Here is a 12,076-nt window from a genome sequence, read left to right as displayed (position 1 = left end):
TTTCCAATTTTCCCAGCAGTTTTTGGTCAAATAGTGAATTTTTATCCCAAAAACTGGGGTCTTTGGGTTTGTCAAACACTAGATTGCTATAGTCACTGACTATTTTGTCCTGTGAACCTAACCTATTCCACTGATCAACTAGTCTATTTCTTAGCCAGTACCAAATGGTTTTGTTGACTGCCGCTTAATAATATAGTTTTAGATTTGGTACAGGTAGGCCATCTTCATTTGATTTTTTTTTTTCATTAGTTCCCTTGAAATTCCTGACCTTTTGGTCTTCCAGATGAATTTTGTTGTTATTTTTTCTAGGTCAGTAAAATAGTTTTTTGGAAGTTTGATGGGTATAGCACTAAATAAATGGATTCGTTTAGGTAGTATTGATATCTTTATTATATTCACTTGACCTATCCAAGAGCATTTGATATTTTTCCAATTTTTTAGATCTGACTTTGTATGAAAAGTGTTTTGTAGTTTTTCTTATATAGGTCCTGACTTTCCCTTGGCAGATAGATCCCAAATATTTTATACTATCAACAGTTATTTTAAATGGAATTTCTCTTTGTATCACTTGCTATTGGATTTTGTTAATTATGTATAAAAATGCTGATGATTCATGAGGATTTATTTTGTATCTTGCAACTTTGCTAAAGTTGTAGATTATTTCTAATAGTTTTTTAGTTGATTCTCTGAGGTTGTCTAAGCATACCATTGTATCATCTGCAAAGAGTGATAATTTGGTTTCCTCAATATCTACTCTAATTCCTTTAATCTCTTTTTCATCTTTTATTGCCAAAGCTAGCATTTCTAATACAATATTGAATAGTAATGGTGATAGTGGGCAACCTTGTTTCATTCCTGATCTTAATGGAAATAGTTCCAGTTTATCTCCATTATATATGTTTACTGATGGTTTTAAATAGAAGCTACTAACTATTTTAAGGAAAAGTCCATTTATTCCTATATTCTCTAGTGTTTTTAATAAGAATGGGTATTGGATTTTATCAAATGCTTTTTCTGCATCTATGAGATAATATTTTTTTGTTTTTAATTATTGATATAGTCAATTATGATAATAATTTTCCTAATATTGAACCAGTCCTGCATTCATGGTATAAATCCTACTTGATCATGGTGTATTATCTGGGGGGTGATTTTCTGTAATTTCTTTGCATTTTATTTTATATTAATATATATTTCATTCATTAATTAATTTTATTAAATTAAAATTTAATTTTATTAATAATTAATATATATTAAATGTTTTATTTAAGATTTTTGCATCGATATTTATTAGAGAGATTGGTCTACACTTTTCTTTCTCTGTTTATGTCCTACCTGGTTTAGGTATCAGTACCATATCTGTGTCATAAAAGAATTTGGTAGGAGTCCTTCATTCCCTATTTTTTCAAATAGTTCTTATAGTATTAGAGTTAATTGTTCTTTAAATGTCTGGTAGAATTCGTATGTAAATCCATCTGGTCCTGGGGATTTTTTTCTTAGGGAGTTGATTAATAGTTTGTTCTATTTCTTTTTCTAAGCAATTTACTATTTAAGCAATTTACTTCCTCCTAGTTAATCTGGGCAATCTATATTTTTGTAGGTATTCCTCCATTTCATTCAGGCTATCAAATTTATTGGTATAAAGATGGGCAAAGTAACTCCTGATTATTGTCTAATTTCTTCTTCCTTAACTTTCTTAACTTCCTTAATTTCTTTAACTTTCCTTAATAGAAAGTTCTCCCTTTTCATTTTGAAGACTAACAATTTGATTTTCCTCTTAAGGACTACTATTTTCAAACAAAGTTCCTCTTCCAATTTTTGTTGCTATATGTTAGTATCAGTTTTACTCAAATTAATACCTAGGCATCAATTTAAAAAATTTAACAACATAGTTTAGATAAATGGTTGTACATTTCAGTTTTTAAAAATACTCAGTTTGCTTGAATATCAATATTGCTTATAAACCAAATGAGCTAATGGTCATGTTATTGTTTGGCTAAGGATGGCTTTGTATATCATTAAAAGCTTTTAGTACATTTATGAAGCCTGTCAATAAATGCTACTCAGTTTAAATAAAGATGTAGCATAAGTTTTCTTGAATTAAACAGGTAAAGTTGAGAATTCTCTTCAGAAATTAGCATATCTTGAATAGCTTATACATACATTTTAAAGTCTGTAAAGTATTTTAAAGTTTGGAAAGAACATTTTAAATTTTATTTCATTTAATATCTTTCATCCTATTATCATCTCTACTTTACAGATAAAGAAACTGAGGCAAGGAAAAGTTCCAAGTATCTGAGGTAGGACTCAAAATCAAATTTTCCTAAGATGAAGTTCAACATTCTAGTCATTACATGGAGCTACTCTTCTTACGTGGCAGTAGTTATAAAGTACAGGGCTGCCTGTCATTTCTTAAAACTTCAAAACTAAAAAGTTGATTGAATTCTGTGAAGTGAAAAAAGGGATAACAGGTTTGAATCTTTCTAGATTTTTATCTTTAAGAAATGACAAGAAGAATTTGAGAAATGACAGGATCTCTATTTGGGGGCAGCTTAATCAGCACAGCAAACTGGGGATGGAGTCAAGAAGACCTGAATTCAAATCTGGTCTCAGACATTGTATAACTCTAAACAAGTTACTTCCTCCTGTCTGATTTAGTTTCCTCATCTGTAAAATGAGTTAGAGAAGGAAACAGCAAACCACTCCAGTATCTCTACCAAGAAAACCCCCAAAAGTTTAAATTATTTCTCTTAGATCTATTTTCTAGGTTAGTTGTTTTTAGATGCTATCTTCTACTTTTTCAATCTTTTGATTTTGTTTTATTGTTCCTCAGTTTCTTATAGTGATATTTCCTCAACAATAATTTTTAAGAAATTATTTTCTTCAGTGAGCTTTTGTACCTCCTTTTCCATGTGTCCAATTCTACTTTTTAAAAGTTTTTTTTTTCTTCAGTGAATTTCGGTCAGTTCTGTTTTCAAGGCATTCTTCTCATCATTGGCTTTTTGTACCCGTTTTAACATTTGGCCTAGTCTGTTTTTTAAGGTAATATTTTTTTCAGTATCTTTTTAATGTCTCCTTTACTGGACTAGTAACTCATTTTTTTTGTGTGATTTTCTTGCATCATTCTTATTTCTTATTCCAATTTTTTCTCTACCTCTCCTACTTGCTTTTCAAAATCCTTTTTTAAGCTATTCTATGACCTGAGACCAGTTCATATTTTTCTTGGAGGCTTTGGACATAGGAACTTTGACTATGTACCTTCTGTGTTTTGATCTTTCTTTGGTCTATTGTTTGTTCATTTTTGTAGCCTATTTCTTTTTTTTAAAAAATTATTATTAAAGCTTTTTATTTTCAAAACATATGCACAGATAAATTTTCCGCATTCACTCTTTTTTTTTTTTAATTTTTATTTAATAATTACTTTATATTGACAGAATCCATGCCAGGGTAATTTTTTTTTTTTTTTACAACATTATCCTTTGCACTCGTTTCTGTTCCAATTTTTTTCCCCTCCCTCCACCCCCTCCCCTAGATGGCAAGCAGTCCTTTATACAGCATTCACTCTTGCAAAAGCTTGTGTTCCAAATTTTTTCCTTCCCTTCCCCTACTCCCCCAGATAATAAGCAATCCAATATATTTTAAACATATACAATTCTTCTATACATATTTTCACAATTATCATGCTACACACAAAAAAAAAATCAGATCAGAAAGGGAAAAAATGAGAAAGAAAACAAAAAGCAAGCAAACAATAACAAAAGGATGAAATACTATGTTGTGATCCACACTCAGTCCCCACAGTTCTCTCTCTAGATGTAGATGTTGTTTGGGAAAACTGGAAAAAGAAATGAATGTGGCACAAGAAAATTATGAAAAGAGAATTTAAAAGAGCTTGGTAAAAGAGGCACAAAAAACACTGAAGAAAATGACACCTAAAAAAACAGAATAGGCCTAATGGTAAAAGAGGTACAACAATTCACTGAAGAAAAGAACTCCTTAAAAAGCAGAACTGTCCAAATTGGAGGGGGAAGACTTGGTTCAAAAGCTCATTGAAGAAAATTAATTCCTCAAAAATTGGAATTGAATAAATGGAGTTAATGATTTCATGAGTCAAAAGAATGGAAAAAGAGAAACCAATGCGAAACATCTCACTGAAAAAACAACTGACTTGGAAAATGGATCAAGAAGAGATAATTTTAAAATTATTGAGCCACCTGAAAGCCAGGATCAAGAAAGGAGCCTAGACATCATCTCTTTTTTTTTAAATAGTATTTTATTTTTCCAAATAACATGCAAAGATTGTTTTCAATAGCACCTTTACAAAACTTTGTGTTCCAAATTTTTCTCCCTTTCTTTCTCTTTCCCCTCCCCAAGACAGCAAGCAATCCAATACAAAATTTCTTAACTTTGGTTTCCCTATTCCCCAGCTGCTTGAACTGTAGATTTTGACCTCATGTGGGATCTTGTAAGTAAATGTAAAAGTTGAAAAATTATTATTTATTATCGTAAATGTTTGATTTGTATACCCATTTCATATGTTTATATACTTAAGATCATGTAAAAATTTCTCAGGCAAAAAGGGTTGAGTGCAGAAAAAGTTTAAGAAGTCCTGCCTTATTCCACATCTAACTGCTCAATAAAAATTTTTAAAGAAGAAATGAGAGATCATGAATTCATAGATTTAGAGAAGAAGGAGACATTTGAGGTCACCTAGTTCAATTCCTTTATTTTATAGTTAAGGAAATTGAGATTCACAGAAATGACTGATATAAAAATCAAAGTCATCAATAAAACTTTTAAAATAAAATAAAGCTTGCCACAAATAGGAAGATAGATAGGAACATATGATATTGTCATGTTCTAAGCTAAATATAAAATATCACACATCCTCTCAAGCAAGGTTATGATTGATAAAACCATGTAAATAGCCAATTAAACTACAGAGCTTCTTGAAATATTCTTTTGTTAATCAAGGTTTTAAAAAATCATATTATAGTTTGGAAAATAATTTTAAAAAATAAAACTCATGTCACCTAGTTAAACCTTAGTAACTCTGAATTTAATCAATATTGACTTGGAAATTAAACTATTATGGAAATAAATAACTGTGTCTCCAACAACATACCTTTACAATTAGACCTACTATACTGAATCTAAGTCTCTAAAAGTACTAAACAAATTGTACTTGATTCTCATTATGTCCTTACGATGAGAGAAAATACAACAAAGACCATAAAGAATATGTAAGCTTATTCTTCCACTTTAGAAAAATTTTGACTTTATTATGACTTTCTAAATATTTATTATAACATTATATATTGTCTGCTGGTGAACTCTACAGCATATTAGCATGAGGTCTCACCCAGTTACAACATCCATTTGTTGGAAATAAAGATATTCTCATTATAAAGATACTGCTTGTCCAAAAGTTTTTCCCCACTGTATTTTGAGAATTAAGAAACATGATTAAGCTTATCATTTAATGGAAATCTCTCCTCCCTGGAGAACAAGTAAAAGTACTAATGGATACAAATGAACTTTTGCAGGACAATAAATAGCTTCCTGTACTTTGGGGCTCAAGCTGAAAAAATTAAGTTTCCTAATGGATAGACTATAGCACTGAAGGATTAACCTGTGACACAACTTATAAATTCACTAGAAGTAATGCTGAAGTTGTCTCTAGTTAATTACAATGGTCTCCCAAGTTATCTCCCTGCTTTCCATCTTTCTCCCTTTGTCAGTATATTCTCCACAGAGCTACTAATTGATACCCTATTACTCTCTGCTCAAAATGTTTCAGTGGCTTCCTATTGTCTTGAGGTTAATGTGGAAACTCTTCTTTATGTTATTAAAAGTCTTTCCCAATTTGGCTCCAGGTTACTTCTCCAGACTTGTTTTACATTCCTTCCCTCATGCTCTGTTTTGGGGCACTGACTTCTATGCTATTCTACATACAGAATGCTTTACCTCCCCTTCATATGACTTTGCATAAAATGTCCCTGTGCCAGAAATATCTTCACTGTATCCCTAAATCTTTTTAAGGGTTCAAACCTTTTTTGTATTCTTCTAATTGTTAACACTCCCCCTAACCCAGATTCAAATTACATTTCCTCAGTCCCATATTGTCTCTCCTTAGTAGAACATAAGTGTCTTGAAGGCAATGGTCTTTTGGTGCTGAGAAAAGAATAACAAAGTTGGAACAGGAGTAACTGGATTAAAATCCTGGCTCTAACTTTTATTGCCTATAAGAACCTGGCCAACTCAGCTGACTTTTCTGGGCCTCAGGTCCATCATCTATGTAAAATGTCAGAGACCTCACACCTCTGTGGCTATCCATTTCTGCTGCTGCATTTTCAGCTCCAACCACGCCATCGTACACAAAAGCCACTTAATGCTTGATGAATTAAACTAAACTAAAGTTATTGTAGGTAGCAATAACTTGGCAGAGAATTAAAATTTCCCAAAGAGAATTCTGAGGAGGAAAAAAAAAGAACCAAATATTTGACCCTGAAGCATTGAAACAAATGGGACAAATGAAGAATAGGAGCTTCTTCAATCTGGACTTGTTAGAGTAGAAAATTGATTATCGGAATGAAGTGAGAAAGCAAGTCATTATTTTGCTTTTTATACTGCTAGCTCCTGGACACTAAATTCAACAAACTCCAAAATATTGCCCATCAACAGGATACAAAAAGTGAAACTTTTCTGTGATAAAAGCATATGTAATGATAAAAGCAGGTGATGATTTGACAAAAGAACTTCACACATGAGTATGGAGTACAAACATTAACAACTACTATTATAGAGAACTGACTAAAATTTATAAGAATACAAGACATTTCCCAAATGATAAATGATCAAAGCATATGAACAGACAAATTTCAGATGAAGAAATTAAAACCAATTCTAGTCATATGAAAAAAATGCTCTAAATCTAATGAATAGAGAACAATGATTAGAGAAATGAAAATTAAGGCAACTCTGAAATACCTCTTCACAATTCTCAGATTAAGATAACAGTAAAAGATAATGATAAATATTGAAGGGGCTATGGGAAAATTGGGACATAAATACATTGTTGATGGAGTTGTGAACTGATCCAACCATTCCGGAGAACAATTTGGAACTATGCCCAAAAGGCTATCAAACTGTGCATACACTTTGACCTAGTAGAGACTAGGTCTATATTCCAAAGAGATCACAAAAAAGGGAAAAGAATCCACATGTGCAAAAATGTTTGCAGCAGCTCTTTTTGAAGTGGCAAGAAACTAGAGATTGAGTGGATGTCCTTTAGTTGGGGAAAGGCTGAATAAGCTATGGTATATGAATATAATGGAATATTATTATTCTATAAAAAATGACAAGCAGGTCAATTTCAGAAAAGCCTGGAAAGACTTACATGACCTGATGCTAAGTGAACTGGGTTGAACCAAGCAAACATTGTACCCAGCAACAAGAAGATTATGTAATGATAAAGGGTGATGAACTTGGCTTTCTTCATTCTGAATGAGGTATTCAGGCCAATTCTAATAAACTTGTGATGGAAAGAGCTATACATATCCAGAGAGAGAACTATGAAGATTGAATATGGAAACATAATAGTTTCACCTTTTTTTCTTGTTTGCTTTTTTCTCATTTTTTCCCCTTTTGATCTGACTATTCTTGCGCAGCATGACAAATATGAAAATATACTTAAAAGAATTGCACATGCATTTTTGTTTTTCTTCCCGGGTTACTTTTACCTTCTGAATCCAATTCTCCCTGTGCAACAAGAGAACTGTTCGGTTCTACACACATATATTGCATCTAGGATATAATGTGACATATTTAACATGTATAAGACTGCTTGCCATCTGGGGGAAGGGGTGGAGCGAGGGAGGGGAACAGAAGTGAGTGCAAGGGATAATGTTGTAAAAAATTACCCAGGCATGGGTTCTGCCAATAAAAAGTTATAATCATGAAAAATAAAATGAATAAATAAAAAGGCATATGATAAAAAAAAAAAAAGAAACAAAATACAGACCTTCTGAAAGGAGAGTAATGGACTCAGAGTGCAGAATTAGATACCTATTTTTGGATAGCTTTAATGTGTGAATTTGTTTTGTTTGACTTTGCATATTTGTAATAAAGTTTTTACTTATTTATTTTTCAAATGAAGAGGAGAAGTAGGAGGAGAAAAAAAATGTCTTAATAAAACCAGTAAACAAACAAACAACAAAAAAGAATTGCACATGTTTAACTGATATTGGATTATTTACTGTCTAGGGAAGAGGGTTGGGAAAGAGAAAAATCTGAAATAAAAGATTTTGCAAAGTTGAATATTGAAAACTATCTTAGCATGTATTTGGAAAAATAAAAAGTTATTATAAAAATCATTATTCAATGGTGCTTCATGATCTCCATTTATGTTTTGCTAAAGGGGGTCTATTCATAATTAAAACTTGACAATGCAAATCATGAGTAGAGCAAAAGAACAAAGTAATAAGCAATATGACATTTATTGTCACTTAATTCCATTAAGCAAGAGATTAAGTTTCTGAAGTCAAATTAAGTACAAGACCACAATGAAAAAAAAATATGAGACATCCTTGGTATTAGTTCTGACCTACAAATTAAGTATTTCACATTGTTTCAATATTTTTTGCTTGGAATATGCTAGGTAAATAGAAAAATAAAATAATCATTTTGGAAGTTGGAAAATGGAATACGTGAAATACTTATTATATTTAAAACAGACATTTTGAGCATAGCATTCAACTATAGTATGCAGGATAGTAAAAAGGATATAGTGATACCTCCACAAAGAATGCACATTCTAAGAGTGAAGATTTTTTTTTCTAATACCTTTCGGTCCCTGAATCCAGAATTCTTCTTCTTCTTCTCTTCTGGTGGACCAAGATCATTAAGGTTTTTACTGGTTTCTTCATCACTTTCTTCACTTTCATCTTTGTTTACTGATGGCGGAGATTCTGCATGGGCTCTGTGACAGGCAACAACATAATATGGACTCATCCAATCAATAGGAAACAACATACAAATCAAACAAATCCCACCCACAGGATTAACAGGATCAACAGAAATAGATTTTTTGCTTTAAAAAAATCTAATGTGCACACATAAGCATAAATCATATTCTGAGTGTAATTGAGATCTTTAATTTTACAGGTTCCTTACATTATTAAAAACAATGAATGCCATGTGCCCAGAAGTTCTTTCTCCTATCAAGGATTGTCAAAAATTTATTCTGCCTTTTTTTTTCCTAACTACCTCAGGCCTCAGCAATCTCTCACATTTCTACTCTGTGTTTGGCACCTTTATGAAGTTGTCACAAGTTAGGGCATTAAAACCACAAACAAATAAAGAAAAGGAGAAATATTAGCTAATCCCTGACTAACCATAACATAATAAAAATTACAACCAACAAAAGGCCTTTGAAGAAAGAATTCAATATTGAATGGAGTCTAAATACTTTAATTATAAATTTTAATGTCAAAGAACAAATGATGACCAACTAGTGATTGAAAGTATCACAGATGGCATATTATTGTGTTTAATGCTCTCAGAAAAAGCTGAACAAATTTAACAAGCTAATGCAAAATAAAATGTACCATGTGCAAAGTAACAGCAATATTGCAAAATGATCAGCTGTGAACAACCTAGCTATTTTCAGCAAATACAATGATCCAAGACAATTCTAAAAGACTTATGATGAAAAATGTCATCTATTCCTAAAGAAAGAACTGATAGTGTCTGAATACAAATCGAAACGTACTCTTTTGAATTTTACTTTTTTTGAATTTTTTTTTAACAACATGATTTCGGGAAATATTTTTTATGACTATACTTACATAACCTATATAAAATTGCTTGCCTTCTTGAGGGGAAGAGTTGGGGCAGGTGGAAGGGAGGGAATTTAGAATTCAAAGTTTTAAAATAAAATGTTAAAAATTGTTTTCACGTGTAACTGAGGAAAAATATTAAAGAAATTTACACAAACACAAACACACATGTTTAGAGCCTGGCTGTAAGCGCACCCAAATGACAAAGAAACAGCTAGCTATTGAGCTTTGTTTTAAGTTCACAGTTTCATATACTCTTTTCTTTATCTGTTCTTTGGTAAATTTAAATGTTTATATTTTCCAAGTTTATAATAAAAATATGAAAATAAAAAACAAGGGAATCATAGAAGATAAAATGAACAATCCTGATTATATAAAATTGATTTTTTTTTTTGCAAAAGCTTTTTATGATTAAGACTCTAAGTTATACAAAAAGTGCTAATCTACACTGTTAAAGGAAGTTTTACTCCCTTTAGAATTCAGTATTCCAATAAAATAACAGATCTGGTCCCTATACTTACTACCTTTTTTTTGCACAAACAAAATCAAAGTGGCTAAAATTAGAAAGGAGACAATTAGAAGGAGAAAAGAAATCTTTACAATGAGTTTCTCTGATAAAAAGTTCAATACTGAAGATGCATAGGGAAATAATTCTAGTATATAAGAATAAGAGATATCTCGATACAACTAAATGGTCAAAGAACACGAACAAGTTTCAACAAGAAAGAACCAGATAACTGCAGGAAATAAGATATAGACATTTACCAACATAACAAATTTCAAATAGTTTGTTGATTAAAACAAAATTTCTTACTAAACCTTTTTTTTTTTTAAACAAATGTTGACTTCTGTGTTTTTCATGAATGGGAGTAGAAACAAGGAGTTGAAGAATCAGGAAGATAAAATTTTCAAGGTATTCAATGTAAGAAACAATCCATGGAATATGACTTAGGAAATACTTTAAATTTCATCTTATTTTTAAGCAAAAGACCTTGATTTACTGTAAAACGAAGGAGTAGCAAATTTCCTTACTTCACAAGAGTGACACAAGACAAATTAGTGTAATGATTAATTCAATTCAATCATAAATCAATATAAATCACATTTACTAAAGATATTTTAAACATATATTGACATATTGTACAAAAAGGTACACCTATTTATAAGCTGATGAGGCAAAATTAATCTTTTTCTAGCTTTTTAAAAATCTCCCCTATGCTTTCCATTGGTAGAAAGTTAAAATAGTCTCTATTTTGCTAAATTTGTGTAGATTCTAATGAGAGAGTCACAGAATTGAAAACTTGAGGGGAAGAAATGACATTTTCCCTCTTGGACTTTTCTTTAATGTTAAAAAAGGTTCCTATTATTAAGTGTTACATTCAGTTATTACAAATACAAAACATGTCAGCAAGAATTCATAAAATATTTTTAATATACCAGGTATTGTGCTATACATAAGAAGATAAAAAGAAAAGCAAAAACAGGTTTGTTTTTTTTTTTTTTGGGGTCTGGAAACTCACCATATAATAGGGGGCAAGGGAAGTGTGTCAGACAATATCATATAAACAAACTATATATAAAGTAAATTGGAAATCATCTCAGAAAAAAAAGCACTAGCATTAAGGGAAACCAGGATAAGCTTCTTGTAGCAAGTTTTTGTTGGGATTTGAAGGTAGCCAAAAAAGCCTTGTGTCAAAAACAAGGAGGAAGAGAATTTTAGTTATGGAAGATAGTCAATGACCAAAAGAAAAAAAAAGTTCAAAGGAATAACTGTCACGAATACAGAGATTCAACAAGGATAATCTCTCCAGTAGTTCATTGATGGATCATAAGTTCACCTGACTCCATTTTTTTTTCACACTGTGGTAGTATTTACTGAATTAGCAATGGAAATTAATGAAAGTGAAAATACAGAAAAGATTTACATCTTTGGCTTGTGTTTTTTCTGCAGTATTTTATGGTTTTGTTTTATATTTTGCATAACTGCTAAGGTCAGAAACCCTAATATGAGTTTCCTAAAAGGGAAATAATATTCCTCTAGCCAAAAGCTTTAATAGCCAAAATTTGAGATGAAAGTAAGGTTCCCTGACTTGACTGGAAATTCAAAAAATTTCTACTCTGAACATAAAGGAGCTACTGTCAGAAGTTGAAGGTCCCTCATCATCATCTTCATTAAATTTCTATTCTGAGCATAGAAAAGCTATCACCAGAAGTTAAAGGTCCCCTATCTTCATTAT

At 31.2% G+C, this 12,076-nt stretch overlaps 1 protein-coding gene across 1 annotated transcript in view; it reads right to left on the bottom strand.

Moving 5' to 3' along the window:
* MICU1 (mitochondrial calcium uptake 1) overlaps positions 1-12,076 on the bottom strand; it is a 234,430-nt gene that overhangs the window by 159,396 nt on the left and 62,958 nt on the right. Inside the window, exon 3 of the mRNA XM_051982176.1 lies at positions 8,845-8,980. Within this exon, the coding sequence (XP_051838136.1) occupies positions 8,845-8,980 (136 nt within the window). The remainder of the gene's footprint in view (positions 1-8,844; positions 8,981-12,076) is intronic.

This window comes from Antechinus flavipes, chromosome 2 (genome assembly GCF_016432865.1).
Source record: "Antechinus flavipes isolate AdamAnt ecotype Samford, QLD, Australia chromosome 2, AdamAnt_v2, whole genome shotgun sequence".
NCBI lineage: Eukaryota > Metazoa > Chordata > Mammalia > Dasyuromorphia > Dasyuridae > Antechinus > Antechinus flavipes.
This window is presented reverse-complemented; position numbering and strand designations above follow the sequence as displayed.